The sequence below is a fragment of the Ophidiomyces ophidiicola genome (assembly GCF_022830035.1).
Source record: "Ophidiomyces ophidiicola strain CBS 122913 chromosome Unknown scaffold_63, whole genome shotgun sequence".
Lineage (NCBI taxonomy): Eukaryota > Fungi > Ascomycota > Eurotiomycetes > Onygenales > Onygenaceae > Ophidiomyces > Ophidiomyces ophidiicola.
This window is the reverse complement of record NW_026054703.1, coordinates 19,015-37,705: the sequence shown is the minus strand read 5'-3', so window position 1 is coordinate 37,705 and position 18,691 is coordinate 19,015. Positions and strand designations below refer to the sequence as shown.

Sequence of the window (18,691 nt, the reverse complement as noted above, 5' to 3'; positions counted from 1 at the left end):
TGCCAAGACCAGGAGCCTACACAGCGCGCAGGCTGGTTACTAAGCTCCAGGGCGCGTAATGCCAAGACCAGGAGCCTACACAGCGCGCAGGCTGGTTACTAAGCTCCAGGGCGCGTAATGCCAAGACCAGGAGCCTACACAGCGCGCAGGCTGGTTACTAAGCTCCAGGGCGCGTAATGCCAAGACTTTTCAAATGCACTAAACTATATTGGGCCTAGTATGATAACTTGCCCCGCTAAAGTTAGACGGCACCTTGGCATAACTTACATAGTAACGCAGGTTATAACACACACTAATTTACCCCCGTATAACCACTAGTTATAGTTAACTAGTTTGTTCACTAGCTAGGAAATGAATATCCATGCTGAAGTTATTTGAAATTCATGCAGAAACCACACAGCGCCATGGAATTTGCCAGGACATGAGTGAAAATGGACCTCAAGGATCTATCCAGTAATTGGAAGAAATTACAGGCAACTTTGAAAAACGACAATCCCTCAACCATTTCCAAGCGCCGCACGGACAATTTCGTCCAGCAGGATAATGTAAAACGGAGGAAGCGGTCGTCTTCCTCTATTCCTCGTGTACATACAAATACCACGATAGAAAAACGCCGGGCAGTCCTCAAGAAGAGAAACATGATGGATACTGCCACAGAGACAGTCGATGGAGTGAGCAAGCTCTCTGTGCAGGAGCAAGCAAAAGACGGAAATGAGGATATTCAAGAAGGAGAACTTGCCATTGGGCGAGAGCGAGTTAATGAAGGCTTGTCATCCTCGTAGGTCACTGTTTTCTTTCCTTCTTGCCCAATCTGCTGGCCTGTGTTACTGACTGTTATCAGCACAGAAGTAGGGAAATATATTGCTATTGACTGCGAAATGGTAGGCGTCGGCCCTAACCCCGATCGTGACTCTGCACTCGCACGCGTGAGTATTGTCAATTTTAAAGGAGATCAAGTTTATGATTCATTTGTCAAACCGAAAGAAATGGTGACCGATTGGCGTACGAAAGTGAGCGGGATCACTCCAGCCAAGCTAGTATCCGCAAGAACTCTTGAAGAAGTTCAGAAGGATGTTGCTGGGTTGCTCGATGGTCGGATTTTGATAGGTCATGCGATACAGAATGATTTGAATGCACTGCTACTGAGCCATCCAAAGCGTGACATTCGCGATACAAGTGTACATCCCCCATACCGAAAAATCGCGGGAGGCGTTAAGCCACGGCTGAAGGTATTGGCGGCCGAACTACTGGGTCTGCAGATACAAGGTGCAGCCCATTCAAGTGTCGAAGATGCTAGAGCTACAATGTTGTTGTTCCAGAGGGACAAGGAATCATTTGAGAGAGAGCATTCGAAAAGATGGCCTACCCGAGTGCAGGCTACTGACCAGAAAGGAGACAGTGCAACAAAAAAGAGTAAATCGAAAAAGAAAAGAAGGAAACGGTGATGCTAACTTCATGACCGCTATCAATCGAAACACCCGGGATACCTGAAACAAATTTTATGGGACTTTCATATGATGTTGGATGTCCCATACATATTTAAACAGTGCTTCTCTCTCGCACAATTTCGATGGCCCTTTCTAACCAATGTCTCAATTCGAAAAATAAGGGCATTGGATCCCAACACCACGGAGGATTATTTATATCCCGCCAATGACGCTAGCTAGACCTTGGTTGTTCTCCCGGATCCGCTGCAGATGTCCAACTATGTTTTTATCTCTTCGCCAGGTTTCAATAGAAATAGACAGTTGTATTCGTTCGGTGGTAGAAGACCTCTGTTTTTAAATATTTGACTCAGAAATGCTACATCCCTGTTGACCGTCGCCTTATAGCATTTATCGTGTAACTAGTTACAATCGACCACAGGGCTTTCGGGTTGAATATGTCACAAAATAAGCAGAAAACGAAACAACCAAATTGGCTATAACTAACAACATGGATGCACCTTTGTATGTTGTGTCGACAGCGGTATGGAACACCCCACAAGGAATACCAAGCCTTCCAGTGCCCTTTCCCCGCCAATTGTACTCTGTACTCCGTATGTATGATCCCTCTCCTGGTTTGATTATTGATAGACTCGATATCAGTGAACCGCCACAGTAATTAACCACCAAAAAATAAAAAGGCAGAGAGCACCACCTTGCAGGCAGGAAGTCTATGATCTTCATAGTCAACACCCCCACTCTTATGTTTTTGTGGGTCACAACTAACTACTAACTAAAGCTCGGCAAGCCCATGACGCGTAGCTAGTTGGCTAGTTAACTATGCCATGGCTCGATCCGCCGGTTTGCCTCAGCGGTTTAACCCCGCTGATCGTGCCAGTATTTCATCACTTTGGTGACTCTGGACCATAGCTATACGATCATCGCGTGCTATCTGGCAGTTGCTAATCGAATAAATACAAGTACATACATAGTCGAACCACTATCCTCTTAACTAAATACAAAGTACACTATCCTCTAACACCGTCAGACGTCTTTGGTCTTGTTCTTGAGAATCAGGACAACAAAATTCCAATCTTGAGTGAAAGAAGAGTACCTTCCATTTTCAAGTAAGTCATCTATATTTCCATACATAAAGGTCCAGATTCAGCTTCTAACAGATGTCATTCGTTAGTCATGAAGCAGTGGGAATTGAATTATGGTTGGGAAAAACGCTTGGGTAGAAAGCTAGCGCCCCTCCGCGCTACCATCACGACTAAGAAAGGCGCTGAAATCGAGAAAGCCTTAGTGAAAGAGGACTCTGACTGGGACGGCGAGATGTTTCTCGGAAGCGAAAAGACGAAAGTCTGCGTATACGGCGGTGTTATCGTCAAGCCTATAGAGACATCCCCAGAGGGCCTGGTTATTACCTTTCTGTCCCATGGTGAAGACTGTTTTGATGCCTTGAAAGACTACGCAGATCAAATTTATGACGCCGTTGCAGGTATTGATAAAGATGCTGATATAGAATGGGCCGAGATGCCGTACTGCCTCCAGGGTGAAGCTTAATTCGGCGTCGTCGGATGATAACTATGTAATCTAACTAGCTACACGCTCCAAGACCTTGTGGGGTTGGTTTTATTTTACAAGACAAAAGGGAATACACCAAATATTAAAAGAAGTAGTAGGCTTATCTCTAAGAAGTTTAGATATTGGTGCATCCTATCTCGTGTAGTGAGAGACAGGTTTGCATCAAACCGCTCATATCAAACGCCCAAGGGCAAGGCGCATGTGAAAGGGACCGACGAGCTTTCGCCAATGAGTGTCTGTGCGCCTGGAATAGCATCATTACCTGCATACTCCGTACATAAGAGCCATCTGCATGTGTTGAGTGTTATGGGCCAGATCGCGGCACCTGGCCCTTCCTGGCCTCCACTACCCAGCCCCGTACATATCAAAGGCTCATTTGGCGTGGGGTCTGTAAGGCGGCAGTTCCCTACTAACCATCAATAATACATCCTTTGGTTGACACGATAAGCACCAGTAGCTCACTGGCCAGCAAGGTCAAGGCCTTTGATGGAATGGAATTTGCTCGGCCGCTCCAAGCAGCCCTGACAGCCTATAAGCGCAGGCCAGGTGCACCGGCAGCCATACTACATTGGATCTGGGCACAGCTTAGGTAGAGTCCATGTTCGGTTACATATATATCGGCGGCAAAGCTGTCTGGCCCCCAACCTCCCCGGGAGTGCAACGTCGGGTATAGTTAGTTATGTGCTGATGGGGCGGCCAACCCGCGCGCGGCCGCAACTTCGGTCGGCACCGACACCACTTCGCATCGGCCGAGGCTGCAGTAGTTCGGTGCTCAGCCCCCAGACAAGATGTACGATTCCAGTTCAATAATAAATTGGCATAGCACTCCACATCAACTCATTCCCTGCTGGTGGGGCAACGGCTGGGGCTTGGGTCTGTTCAATCGCACCTCTGGTTTAGCTGACCTCTTGTGGCCATCAAATCGACAGCATGGATGGGTTGCGGCCCTTCTAAGGAATTCCCGGGGCGGGAAAAGACCATTCAACGGGGGCCATTCAACTAGCTACATACTAGCAACTCCATACCCGCCGGCCACTCCCAGGTTGAATGTTACAACGAACGCCACACCAACAGAGACCCAGAAACCGAGTTGGGGAAATTTACAGACCCCGAGTCCTTAACTTGTTCCCACAAGGCTGCTTTCTAGAGATGAAGAGAGCTTAGAGGAGTATTGGTGCAAGGCAGCCCCGAGCCTGAAGCGCACAAGAGAAGCTTCTCAGCAACAGTCTGTATAAGCATGTGTCACCTCCACACTCCCTCCACACTCGCAGTCTCACAGCGGCATGCACCCACCGCATCTCTTAAGTCCGCTTGGCTGGCCAGAAACACTGTAGCCAGTGATTCCCCTCATATTTTGTCGCTCAGCGGCCCATGGAAGCCGGACCCATAAGTGAATACTTGTGTCGGGTGGCCTTGCCATTGACTCCAGAAGTTAATTGAATGAGGCAATTCTCTGCAAGCAAGGCTAAAGACTCCTGTGGAACAGAGTCCATTGAGCCACTATTGAGGATAATACCACCAAAGATTTCAATTTCGCTGTTCATGAGCTAGGAAAGAAACATTATCTCAACATAACCTATGAACCACAGAGCAAAACTCTATCCTGGAAGCCTGAGTGGTGGACTCCTATTCTCTAACTAGCTAGGATCGTTGGGACGATGAGGCGTGCCTACTAGTTACGTCCAGAGCAGCGCTGTTCAAGAATGGGTTCAAAGTTTACACACCACTCTCGTATGCTGCTCCATAACAGCATGGGGCAACCTCTGACAATAGCAGAGACCGCACGTGTATGGGGAACGCAAGCACGGCTCGGAATTCAAGACATAGTGCCTAAATTATTACCAATAGGATGACCGTACCTTGGCTGCATCCTCCATTACCATTGATTGCCTAAATCTGATTTCCCATCCTCTCTATAACCTAAAGTTTGGGGATGACAACGAGCGGCAAACCGCTTAAGCGCCGCCGATTCCCCCGCTGACCCTACTCGGGATCCCTCTATGCCACTCGGCATGGGTCAAGTTGATGAATGCTGACGTTTGCTTCGACGTCAGCTACAGGTTGGGGGTTACTGATCTCGACATCAGTACTCTAGTATACCGGAGGCTCTATGAAAATCAAAATTCCATGCATGCCGCTTCAGGTCTCTGGGTGCTGAGGGACATCCTAGGCGGTAACGACAATATATATTCCCTATCGATTCCAGTACAGAGTCGAGCACACAGTTTCAATGGCGGGCGAATCTGCGCCCACAACGAAGAATATGCCCACGCAAGGCCGAGAGGAGCTAATATAGGTGCTCTTGGTCTTGAAAGTGGCCCCGACTTTCAGCATAAAATAACTGTGGAAAAAAACATGTTTTTATACTGCAAAACGTGCAATTGACGGCATTGAATCCTTTCTGTGTGGGTACTGAAGACGGGGTGGTATTTTTAGCACTTGGAGAAGATGCCTACCCCTCGTAGGGCAAAGATGACCCGGAGGGACGAACGAATATAAAAGGAAGACCCTTTTCCTAGGATTGTAGTGCTAACTTACACGACCATCGTGTCGGCTTTTTCAAATTTGGATACCTTTGCATATATATCAATCTCCCGGTATTCACCATGGCCGGCATTTCCTACTTCTTCCTTTTTTGCGCTTGCATTGCGCAGATCTATGGCAACACGATTCCCCCGCACAGTGCTGACTTGGCGTTGAGATCACAAAATGAAACAGATGGCTCAGCAACCGATCCCGCAATGAGGCCCGATCTTTATGATGGAGTACAGGGACGACCATCTGGACCCCTCGGCAAAGATTTTTGTTGTGGCAGTGGATGGAATCGATCTGAACCAGCTACAGGAACGCGGCCTATTCGGTGAAGTAAACGACTTGGAGAAACGAAGAGACGGGTACAAACCGAAAATGGACACTGTGTTTGAGACTGTCAAGCGGCTTATCGAACAGAAAGTCAAACTCACGGGGAAGCGCCCACATTTTCACTCGCATGCTGGACGACCTTCAAGCCTTCTCTGCATAGGGATGATGTTCCAGTGCTTATTCAACCCACATCACTGGGTCAATAACGAACTTATTGAGGTGACATCAAGTAGAATGACTTATCAGTCGACGGACTCCACTACTCCTTATCGCAACACTGCAAAGACCCCAAGCACCCTATCATTCTCAAAAACCCGTGCGGTTGCTGCGGGAGTGACAAAAGGCTGGAATATCGGTGGAAAGATAGGAGGGTCAGGGATGGGTGCCTCGTTGGAGGTGTCCGCTGGGTATTCGAATACCAAAACCAAAACAACGACAGACACAAAATCTGTCTCATACACCATGACATGCCCTCCAGCTCACGAATGCACTTTGCGAACATTGACTTTCACTGCTCATTTGAAAGGCAAATGCAGGCGGGAAGCAAAGCGCTATTGTCTTGGACAACGCGATGCGTGTGCCCGCGGTGTTGATAGCTATTGCACAGGTGGCATTCAAGCATTTTGCCCTGGAGGAAGGGAGCCTCGCGTGGCTGATTGTCAGGTGTCATTCCCAGTTGTGGATGGACGAAACAAGCTCGTTTCCACTACTGTTGCTGTGCAGATCCCTCTGAAAAAGTAGCCAAGGGTGGTACTTTTATTATGTTAGTAAATGTATGATGAATAGTGTTAACTGCCCTGGCAGATAGACGGTTATCTAATTACCATTCTATATGAAGCAATTTGTATTGAACTTGTAGTACATCTACGCTCCTTGTATATCTGTGCAAGATAAGTTGAAGAGTGGGCCTTTGGTTCAGGCTATGTTTGAAGTTAGGCGAAAAGAAGAATAGCTATGTTCTTGGGAGTAAAGAAAAAGACGACTGCAGACCAGCTGCTCTATTCCGCTCTCTGTACTCAGGGGTGAGTGAACTCGCGTCTTGAATAGTTAGGCTAGGTAGTCATTACTATGAAAGTTATGCCAAGGTGTGGTCTAACTTTAGCAGGTCAAGTTATCAATACTAGGCCCAATATAGACCAGTGCAATTGAAAGGTCTTGGCATTACACCCGCTGGAGCTTAATAACCAGCCTGCGCGCTGTGTAATTACTAAGCTACCAGCCTGCCTGCGTGTGTACTGTTTTGGCATAGTAATTCTCCAGCCTGCCAATCACCGTACGGGGGCCCCATATAACACGAACTCTAACTCATGCCGCCAAGCTGGCTGATAACCGAGTTATACTGAATGGGTTTGTTAGGGAGACGCCGTGATAACCGGGTTATCAGGGCTTGGCAAGTTATAACTTCGTAACGCGGGTCGGTGATAACCAAGTAGCAGCACCAAGCTTAAGGCACAAGGTATGAACACTACCTTTGCCCTCAACAACTAACGATGTTTTCAGTGTGATACTATTATTCTATCATTAGCAATGAACACACCCTCCCTCCCCATTCATTCGACCCAAAATAGAACGTTCTCTATGGAGGTGCCACGTTCTCTCGGTCAAAAAGTTTCCGATATGCATTGAGCACGTCAACCTGCCGGCAATCGCTTATTACTAAATGGTTTACTCCGTACCTAGACCCGAGAAGATTCGTGCGGCCCGTCAAGTAAAACTGGTCGATAGGTTCGGACTTGTTCCGAGGCTAGGCAGTGTTGCAAGAACCTATCTCTAGAAAATAATCTTCTGTGATCGGCTCGTGAGGTCGATATTCTCAGACGCTTGTTACATAGTTACTCTGCAACCTACAACCTTTCATTATACAATATGGCAAAGGTACTTGCGATTGTTGGCCTCCTTCCACTGCCAGCATTTTCGCTGCCAGGGTCACATGTTGTAGAAATTGTTGGAGGACTGGTTAGAAGTGAAGAGGACCAATTAGCCTGTCGGAAGCGGTTTCCCTGCTACGCCTTTCCGCAGCTTTTTATTCATTTTATTAATTGACAGTATTCTTTCGATTTTTAGTCTCAAGTTAAAACTCCCAAACAGTACAGAATTACAGAGTTGAATAGGGGGAATTTGTCAAATCTTCAGGTTAAAGGTTAACCAGGGGTCCTCAATCAGTTCTGCTGCGGTAGCGCGCTGCTCTGGAAGCCATTTAAGCATCCGTTTCGCGAACTCCAAAAAAAGTCGCTTATCTTCACCTTCGAGAAAGGGCGTAATGCTCGAGAGGCCGTATCCATCAGGGGGAATCAAATGAGGATACTTAAATTCGCCTAGCAGAATTATGTTAACAGAGCCTTCACATTATCTAGTATGGTGTTGTACAAACCTTCTTTTGAAAATAGGCGCGAAACTATTGCCGGGTCGCCTCTGGATAACAACTCCGGTGGCGGAGGTCCAAGCAGACGGATCATTTGGGCTAGATGTGCTTCCACTGAATATGTGGTGCTTCCAGGGCCACATCCGCTGAATGGCGGTGCTTCGGTGAATATCTCCCAGAGCTGCACGAATAACTTAATGCTTTGTTTTTTAAATGATACAGCTTGGGAGACAGCAGGCTTACCATTGTGCCCAGATTCCAGATATCTGTGCTATATGTCCATGTGGCTCGAAGAATGACTTCAGGAGCAGAAAACTGTAGAGGCTGGATATCATGATTGTGTGGCTTCAATACACCGCCAGAGACAGCAGTACCAAAATCAATTGTCTTGAGCCTTCCAACACCCTTCCTAAGAGGCCCAAAATCAGGACGCGACTCATATATGGGACGACCATCAATTTCTGTAAAGGATGCTGGATTTCTGTCTTGTTCTTGTACATAGTCCTCAAGAACAGCAGAGTCCTCAAATGCCAAAATAAAGTTGTCAGCTTTTAGATCTAGTTACTGTCAGTTATGGGAACAACATTTTTGTTTTACAGATGGAATACCTGTATGGATTACATGACATTCAGTGTGCAAGTAATCTAGGCTGGTCAAAATGACTCTGAGAAATGCCTTAGCTAAGGGTGGTGGCAATCCAATTGGCCCAAATCGTCTGCCTAACATCCAGATAGACTCTCTCAGAGGCTCAAACACTAGACAATCATGACTGCCAAATGGGCCTTTGATCTCAAATGATTCCTCAAGCTGCCGCACGAAGTTCTGGCCCTCATGGCTGGAATGCACTTGTGATATCTGCCTGTGAATTTGTATTTCATTTCGAGCGGCGGTTCGATCTTCGGGCTTCGAGTTTGTAATTTTGATCGCCACATATTTATTGCTCTGCCAACGCCATCTTTAAGCCGTTAATTTGTGAATGGTGTTAAAATATAGGTCTTGAAGAGCTAACCGCGAGACGTCTTTGGCTAGCCAGACGGTTGAGCCACTTCCAAACCCAAGCTTCGAGATTAGGCAGTATTTGCTGTGTAAAGTCTCTCCGATGCGGGCAGGATAAAATTTTTTCGGATCGTAATCGGGATTCTGGGTCTCTTCCACAATAGGAATAGCCTGGGAGTGAGAGCTCATTCTAGGCACAAAACTAGGAGCACGTCTGACAGCCCGGTAAAACGGGCGTGAGATGAACATCAAGGACTATACAATGTCTCTTTCTGTTGAAAGGTGGAAAATGGTGTCCCTGAAGGAGGAACCAGAAAACCATAGGTTCACCACCTCCTCTTCACAACCGTACCAATTTCATTATCTTTAATCATCAGACTGGCAGATATTAGCTAGGATTTTTCCTATGTTTTTCAGAATGTTCATCTACAAGTACAGCTGTGACCTAGACTGACTGTTGTCTCAACTTAAGTCAGTATTTTCAACATTGACTTGCAAAGAGTTAATTGGAGTTAACTTGGTTAAGTAATGTTTTGTATTGAAGTACAACAAGTTCAATTACACCTACATACAAAGAACCTTCCAGAAAATTTCTAAGTCCACAAAAACTATGAAAACAGTAAAATCTAGGAGAATAGTAGAAATTGTGTAGTCTCCTAGTAAGTAGGATAGTAGAAATCGTGCTAGCCTAGCTAGTAGGAATTGTAGACTAGCTAGTAGGATAATAGAAAATCGCGTAGACTTCTACTGTAGAAGAGAGTTAGTGAGTGACTTAGAGATTTGAAAAAGATGAATGAAAATTTTTCACCTGCTGATCATTTCCTTATTAGATTTAAAAATGTTGTTATTATCATATAGTAGATTCAATGTAGTGAGCTCTTACTATGTAGTAGTCAAAATACATAGTAGTTACTGTAGCCAATGTTGAAACTACAAGGTGGTGGTAATGGCTACGTAACAGCTTGGAAAATTGGTAACCCAATGGTAGTGCAGAGATCCGCGATTCCACTATGGCTGATAGGCCCACCAGCTAAGTACGGCATACCAGAATGGCCACATGACATCTATGGGAATTAGACTTTAGAGTTTTGGCAGAATAATTTTCTGCCAGTGCTTATTAATTCATAAGTAGTTAACTAGTGTTGAGCAGGAGTCAGGTGACTTGTCAGATGATCAGATTTCTGAATGAGAAATCAAAGAATCATAGATTCATCATCTTCTCTTCTTAATCATGATACTGATTTCATTATCTTTGTCTATCAGACTGATGAAGATTTACTAGGGATTTTTCATATGTTTTTTCTGTAGTCTCAGTTATAGTATGTTCATCTATAAGTATCTGTGTCTTGTTTGTTAGAAACAGACTAGATGCAATATTATAAACACTCAGTCACATGATCATTATGTGCTTCTGTGTCATCTGATAACTAGTGAGTAGTCAGCTCTCTTAGTCATCACTTGAAGTTTCTCACAGCTGTTTCAGTCTTTGACATCAAACAGTTCCAAACATTTGATACTGTAGCTGATGCTTGTCTGTGTTGCTGAAGCCTGTAAAATACTGTCTTGTCTGAGATCAAACAGTATACTAGAGAATTCTTTTAAATTTGTGTTGTCTATTCTGCTGTATGATGTATATGGTCAGTCTTTGGCATCAAACAGTTCCAAACATTTAATACCATAGCTGATGCTTATCTGTGTTGCTGAAGCCTGTAAAATACTGTCTTGCCTGAGATTGAGCAGTATCTAGAGAATTCTTTCAAATTTGTGTTGTCTATTCTGCTGTATGATGTATACAGCCAGTCTTTGGCATTAAATGATTCCAAACATTTAATACCATAGCTGATGCTTGTCTGTATTGCCAAAGCCTGTAAAATACTGTCTTGCCTGAGATTGAGCAGTATCTAGAGAATTCTTCCAAACTTGTGTTGTCTATTCTGCTGTATGATGTATACAGCCAGTCTTTGACATCAAACAGTTTCAAACATTTAATATCAGAGCTGATGCTTGTCTGTGTTGCTGAAGCCTGTAAAATACTGTCTTGTCTGAGATCAAGCAGTATACTAGAGGATTCTATCAAAAGAGATTCATACAGTCACTCTTTCATTGAGAATCACATTATCTCTCTCAGTGAAAGGATTTATACTCTCTTGACTCCCTCATTCTTTCAACTGTTCAACTCTTTTGTCCAACAGGATACTGTAAGTGCTCATGATATTAATCTTTCAGTGGTGATCATGATTGAGATATCCATACTGATCCCATCAAATAGATTCTACATAGAACATGCTTGGTGCTAATACTGTATCTACAATCTTAGTAGCTACCATTTTCTACCAAAAAACAACAATTGTGTATGTCAGCCAGTGCTTGTTGAGAGATCTGCTAATCTAGACCACTAGCTACAATTTTCATCAATCAAGAATGTTCTTTGTGTGTGCTAGCCAGTGCTTCCCCTGACCATGGTTGAGAGACTCACTAATCTAGACCACTAGCTACAGTTTTCATCAATCAAGAACATTCTTTGTGTGTGCTAGTCAGTGCTTCCCCCAATCATGGTCAAGAGATCTACTAATCTAGACTCCAGAAATTACTTTTTATTTAACAATAAGTGCCAAGACTTTTTATGTATGTCAGTCAGTGCTTCTTCTGACCATGGTCAAGAGATCTGCTAGCTAACTCAGACCACTAGAACAACATGCCTCTTCAATTTTCTGATGTCTATGTCTGTGAGGCTCAGGTGGTTGCAGGTAACATGGCAATGACTTACAGCCTTCATAAATGTGATTAGATTGAGTGAGAAGTGGTTACAAAGGATTCTAAGCATGAGAGAGAGAGAGATAACTTATATTACTATAACAGTATCTAGAATCTCTAGATATGTTGCCACTGATCTTTATAAAGAAGTGTCTGTGGCAGATTTTGTGTGTTCAGCTTTGCTAATATGATCATGTGATCAGTCATGGAGTTTATGAATCTCAGATGCCATGGAGCATGATCATCTAAGCATTAAGAAGATTTTACAAATCTTTTTTAGATGATGAAATAAATGTAAGAAGATCACAGCACAGAGTCTTACAGATTCTCTTCTCTTCATAAGTTTTGATTTTCAAGACATTGATGTGATCAAGATCACAGTGAGAGTGACAGCTCCACTGTGATTGCAACAATTTTGTACAAAATCTCTTTTTGATGTGATGAATGTAAGAAGATAACAGTATGAAGTCTTAATTCAATCTCAGTTTCTAGATGTAGATGTGACAGTAAGATCACAGCAAGAGTGACAACTTCTCTGTAATTGTAATGTAGTTGCTGTAGTGACTGTCATTTCTCATGATCCATCTAGTGATACTCAGCAATCTCTTAAATATAAATATCTCTTTCTTGATCTTCTCTCTCTCTCTCTTTCTTTTTCTTTTTCAACAATATTCTTCTTTATTTTGATAAGAGTTCTAGACAAGCATTCTCTTCTTGATGATTACAAATCTTAGATGCTTTGTAAAGACTTTTCTCAGTGCTAACACATTATGCAGAGAGATAATTTGCTGTGTCTCTCTTTCATTTAAATTAAGATGTTGAAATGTGAGCAACAATGACTCAATAAGTTTGGGGATAAAACTTCAATCAGTCATCATTTAAGACTTTCTTTAGAAGCAATGTAAGAGATGTCTTCAGAATCTTCTGCTTCATCTGAAGCAGAGTTCTCAACTACTGTCATTTCTCAAGAAAATCAAAATGGAGAGACATCATTGTCATCAGTTTTCATTTATGCAACAGAGAGTTATGTCTCTGAAGACTTTGAGATCTCTTTTCAGACATCACAGTTCAGTCAGTCTGATTTTAATTATAATGATGTAAGTGATATTCTTTCATTTCTTCTTCTTTTAATGCTTCATAATTGCTTTTATGAAGTCTGAAATATTCTTTATGAAGTGTTTCCTCACTCCATAATTCTCTTTTCTGTGTGCATGGCTGATGGCATATTCAGAGCACTAATATTTAAGCTTAATGAAAACACTCAATGATGTCTACTGTGTCTAGTAATGATTTTTTTTTGACTACTAGCTCTGTTGTCTCAGTTGATCAGATCTTGAGAAAGAGTGATCATCTGTCTCCCAAATCTGAAACTTTTGTTGATAATGCATCACTTCATTTTTCTCAGTCTGATTTATTTCTACTGCATTCATGTTCTCAGTCTGTGCTCTTTTCTATGCTGCATTCATTCTCAAGCATTGATTCTGTCTCCAATGCATTCAAGATATGTTGAGTTGCTTCATAACATGACTTATAAGACAGTTTCTGCTTCATAAACTCATTTATGAAGTGATATTGAGAGTTTCAGCTAATGCTTTTGTTTTTCTTTAGAAGTCAGTCTCATCAACTTCTTCTCTATCTGCTGTGTCTGCTTCTGCTTCTGCTTCTGCTCCCTCAGCCCCTGCCCCAGCTGTTAACTTGTCAGTCAGGATATCAGTTACTATAAGTCATCTTTCACTCTTAATCTCAGATCAGAATTCATCTGATCATGAGAGATAACTTCTTGCTTTTCTCTCTCTTTGATCTGCAACTCTTACTGATCCAACAGACTCTGTTTGACTGAGAAATAGAGCCCAGCTCTGAAAAGAGATTCTGATCACCATGACAGACAATTATCTTCAGCAGCCATGTACAGCATGTTGAGATAACTTAAATCCTCCATTAAAGCAGTGTGTCACAAGTTCTCTTGATAGAGACAGATGTAATAACTGTGTCTATCAGACACACAAAACTTATTCTTTCAATTCTTAGAATTGCTCTCTTGTTTTCTTTCTTTTGTTACTGTGGGCTTTGATCACTAATAGTCTAGTTTCCTCTTTCTCTTGCAGGCTTTGACCATTAATAGTCTAGTTCTTTCTTTTATCTTAGAGTAAATTCACTACTTCCACTTCATGAACTACTTCTTGACAGTTGTAAATGCATTTACAGACTGAGTTTTCTTCTAAATCAATTCACTACTCAGATCACTGCTCTTCTGCTTCATGAATCATTTTCTAACTGCTTTGTAAATGACTTTACAAATCTAACAAGATCTTTCTAAGTGCACATTCTCAGAATATGATGTAGATCAGACTTGTCTGAATGTTTTCTATGAAACTCAAACAGCTTCTTATCTAGATGCCTCACATTCTTTGAAGACTTCCAAGTCCTTTCCTCATATCTCTGCCACCACACAAGATATTCAATCACTTAACCATTCTTATGAAAGTCAACAATCTTCTGTATCTGATACTCTTGCTTCACAGAGAATGTCTCACAAATTGAGTGGTGTGATTAACTATCCACTCCCTCCCATTTCTTGTGTTTGATTAGAAGAGACACATGAAACACATTGTGTACTCTCAGTTCTGATGATAGTTTCAATCAATAGATTTGAAACTTCAATTTTTCCACAATTCAGCATGGTCTGTGCTGAAGAACATCTAACTTCTTGCTAGAATGTGCTATTCTAATGTTATGAAGATCTAATCACATCTGATCATCTTCATAAAATGATACCACAGTATGTTTCTTGTCATAGTAGCTCTTTTAATAGACTTGCATCTTCATAAGACTCTCTCAAGCTGTCTTATACAGCTCTTTCAACTGATCTGTCAGTTTATGAGACTCAGTTGTGACTGATGCTGATATTTCTGCTCTCAGAAAATTCATCTGTGAATGACTTGCTGTTAAAAGCTCAAAAAGACTCTTCTCTGTTGAGAATTGTCTAGAGTTGTTGTAAGCAAACTTCACATGAGGCAATTTCTCAATTCAGTCATTTTGTTCATAATTAATGAAGCTTTGTAAGTACTGTTCAAGAGTACTATTCAGTCTTTCAGTCTGGTTATCTATTTGAGAATGAAATGCCATGCTCATTCTTCTATCAACTTTGAGAAGATATAACAGATCTCCCCAGAACTCACTTGTAAATATTGACCCACAGTCAGAGACTATGCTTGAGAGAAGTCCATGCAACCTGACTAGCTCATACATAATCAATTCAGCAAGTTGTTCAGATGTCAGCTCTTTTCTGACTGGAACAAAGTGAGACATCTTCATAAATCAGTCCATAATGATCAGAATACAGTTGAATTCCACTCTCTCAAAATTCTGACTTGACAGAAGATCTATAATCACATTCATTGCAATGTGTTTTCAAAACTTTTCAGAAATTGGCAAAGAAGACATCTCTTCTTGTGATTTCATTCAGACTCATCTGAATTTCAAGTAAACATCACAGACATCAACACATTCTTTCACAAGCTTCTTCATTCTTGGCCAATAGAATCTGCATGCTAGCAGTTCATAAGTTCTTTCACTCATGAAGTGACCCATCAGAGATAAATCATAGTGTCTTTTAATTAATTCAATTCACAGAACTTCACTTATGAGTATATAAAGATGCTCTTTCATAAAGAGACAGCCTTTCTTCTCTGTTCAGTTCACAAACTTAATTGAGTCTAACTGAAGACCCTTTCTAATTTCTATTGCATGGTTGTCACCAGCAAGCATCTCAGATAACATTGTCATTAGATTCAGAGATGCAGTCTCTTATGAGTCTGTTTCATTCAGAGCATCACTGAGAATGAGCTGCTTGACATCTTGTAACTCATTCTCAAATCTTTGAATACTGTGAGTACCATTCAGAAGCAGCTTTGCATAAGTCTGCTCTGATTTGTAACATGTCTTTCTGTTCACAGAGTGTGCATTTCTGTTAGACAAGACATGTTCTGAGTCTTTCTTCTCAGCTTGCTGATCAGAACAGATCAGCATGAAATGAAGCTGTTCAGCTACTTCATGCTCTTGAGTATTCTCATATCTCAATGCTTCAGCATAGTCTGATCTTCACAAAGAACCATCTGCTGAATTCTTTGATTCTTTCACATAATTAATCTTAAACCAGAAAGCTGACAACTTCTGGGCCCACCACACTTGTTGTCTTGACAACTCTTGTGTGGTTTCAAAATGTCTGAGACTGTCATGATCAGTCAGAACAGAAATGGATTGAATTGATCTTTTCAGTCAGCATCTTCATTGATAGAATGACTCAACTATGATCAGCAATTCTTGATCATGAATGTCATAGTTGTACTCAGCTGAAATCATCTTTCTTGAATAGAATCTTACTGATCTCCACATGCCATTCTTCTGTAGCTGAGAGAGAATCTCACACACAGCAAATTCAGATGCATCTGTTTTCAGCTTAATTTTCTTCTTTGAATCAAAGTGATATATCATCACTTGCTTCATAAATGTCTTCTTCAAGTCATAGAAGAATTTATAAGTCTCTTCTGTGAGAAAGCTGAATGAACTGCTCACTTCTTCACTTCTTCTTCTTTTCTTTCTGAATTGCTTCTTCCCTGACTTCCTGCTCTTTAACATGCTAGTCAAACCAAGCATGAGCTTGAAGAACTTGGGAATGAACTGTCAGTAGAAGTTAGCAAATTTCAGAAAGACTTGAATATTCTGACAACTCTTGAGCTCTGGCCAAGAAATGATCATGTTCATTCAGACTTTTTTCATTGAGACATTTTCTGACAATACCACATATTTCAGAAAGTCTATCTCCATAACACTGAACCAGCACTTAAATCTCTTGCAATAGAGTTCAGTCTCTTTCAGTGCCTTGAGCACTTTACAAATATGTTCAGTGTGTTCTTTCTCATTCTCAGAGTACATCACAACATCATTCAGATACATCATCACAAAGACATCTAAGTACTCTCTCAGTGTCTTGTTGATGTATGACTGAAATGCTGCTGGTGCATTTGTAAGTCCAAATGAAATCATCTGATATTCAAACATTTTCAGTGAAGTCTGAAAAGCTGTTTTTCATTCATCTCTCTTTTTTATTCATAAACAATGATATGCATTCTTCACATCCAGCTGAGTATAGATCTTAGCTTTTCCAATCCAATTCAGAATGTCTTCAATCAGCGGGAGTGAATATCAGTTCTTTACTGTCTTTGAATTCAAGTCTCAATAATTCACACACATTCATAACCCTCCATTCTTCTTCTTTGCAAACAGAATGAATGACTCAGCTGATGATCTGGAAGATCTGATGAATTCACTTGACAAGGTGGAGTTGACATACTCTTGTAAAGCCTCTGTCTCTGTTTCTGAAAGCTGATAAATGAGGCCAAACTTTGACACTGTCTCTGACAACAACTCAATGTCTAGATCATTCTCTCAGTGAGGGGGCAAGAAAGCATCTTTTGCATCACTGAATGCATCAATCAAATCTTTATAACTGTCTGATATCTGCAGATTCACATCCATGATGGTGACTTGTTCACTTTTATGAACTCTCATTACATAGAAGGGTTTATCACCATCAACAAGTTTATTTAGAGAAACTGATTTGATTTTTGTCATAGAGTCTAATCCACCCTGTTTATGAAACTTAAGTGACAGATTTTTAAATGAAACAACAGAATCATGACAGTGTAGTCAGAAGAGGTCTAACATCATGTTCTCAGATATATCAGCAATCAATGCTTGCTCATTAAACATCTACCAATTACCCATAGTATCTTGTGCCTCAAAGAAAATATTCATAATTTCTTCAGATACTAACTTTGAATGATTCTTTTCTGCAGTCTTCATCTCAACATTCATCTTACAAATCTTCAGACCCAGTCTTACTGCAAGCTTCAGACTTATGATCAGAAAGAAACATAGTGAGTCTGCCACAGCAGTTCACTTAACTTCTTTTTCTATCTCAGAGTTATGAACTCTGGCAGACAATGTGATTGAGAGAACAGCTTGTAGCTCAGACAACTTCAATTGCTTGATATTCATTCTATCTACAGACTGCTTTTTAAATCTCTATTTCTTCTTTGGCTTGGTGCACTTATTCACATAGTGATCAGTCTCACCATAATTGTAGCAAGCATTCTTATCTGATTTTCCACCCCACTTTGAGTTTGTAAACTGGAAATTGGAGGTTCTCTGGTGTTGGTTTTCTCTCTGTCACAGTGAGGTCCAGATCTTGTTTCTATAACTCTAACCTTGTGGTTCATGGGCTTGATTTGAATAGAATGGTGTTCCACCACAGTTGATATTTGTCTCTGAGATGAATTGTGACTTTGGATTGAGATGAGTGAAACTCTTGACACTAGATTGTAATTGCATCACAACTTCTGAATCTCATTCAGTTTCTCTGGGAGGTCCTTCTGTTCATCCAGCTTGTTGTGCATAGATTTGTCATATTGTCATAGGAAAAGATGTTTGATGAACTTATTCACACTCTGTGTCTCTTCATTCACTTATTGCAAATGTTGTTGAAATTGTTGCAATCAGTCAAAGTCTGATTCATCATCTCTTTTACAAAGGTGAAAAAGATTTCTCCAGACTAATTGAGTTTGGTTTTCAGAATCATCTAGTCATAAAAGTAGAAATTGTTTGAGTTCAGTTCAGATGTTCAGAGTGAAGTTCTGAACTGAGT

General features: G+C 41.6%; 3 protein-coding genes across 3 annotated transcripts; 2 read left to right on the top strand and 1 right to left on the bottom strand.

The window, feature by feature from the left end:
• Nucleotides 1-431: 431 nt before the first annotated feature.
• REX4 (3'-5' exonuclease) lies at nucleotides 432-2,990 on the top strand (the record flags this gene model as incomplete). The annotated part of the gene is made up of 3 exons (XM_049255879.1): nucleotides 432-778; nucleotides 842-1,413; nucleotides 2,617-2,990. 3 exons carry the CDS (start codon nucleotides 432-434, stop codon nucleotides 2,988-2,990), a joined length of 1,293 nt encoding a protein of 430 aa, XP_049105150.1.
• Nucleotides 2,991-5,771: 2,781 nt separating this feature from the next.
• LOZ57_006863 (uncharacterized protein) lies at nucleotides 5,772-6,614 on the top strand (the record flags this gene model as incomplete). Its single annotated transcript, XM_049255878.1, has 1 exon — nucleotides 5,772-6,614. The coding sequence occupies one exon, from the start codon at nucleotides 5,772-5,774 to the stop codon at nucleotides 6,612-6,614; it is 843 nt and encodes a 280-aa protein (XP_049105149.1).
• Nucleotides 6,615-7,994: 1,380 nt separating this feature from the next.
• LOZ57_006862 (uncharacterized protein) lies at nucleotides 7,995-9,420 on the bottom strand (the record flags this gene model as incomplete). The annotated part of the gene is made up of 5 exons (XM_049255877.1): nucleotides 7,995-8,188; nucleotides 8,245-8,416; nucleotides 8,479-8,792; nucleotides 8,844-9,190; nucleotides 9,245-9,420. The coding sequence occupies 5 exons, from the start codon at nucleotides 9,418-9,420 to the stop codon at nucleotides 7,995-7,997; spliced, it is 1,203 nt and encodes a 400-aa protein (XP_049105148.1).
• Between the last annotated feature and the right edge of the window lie 9,271 nt (nucleotides 9,421-18,691).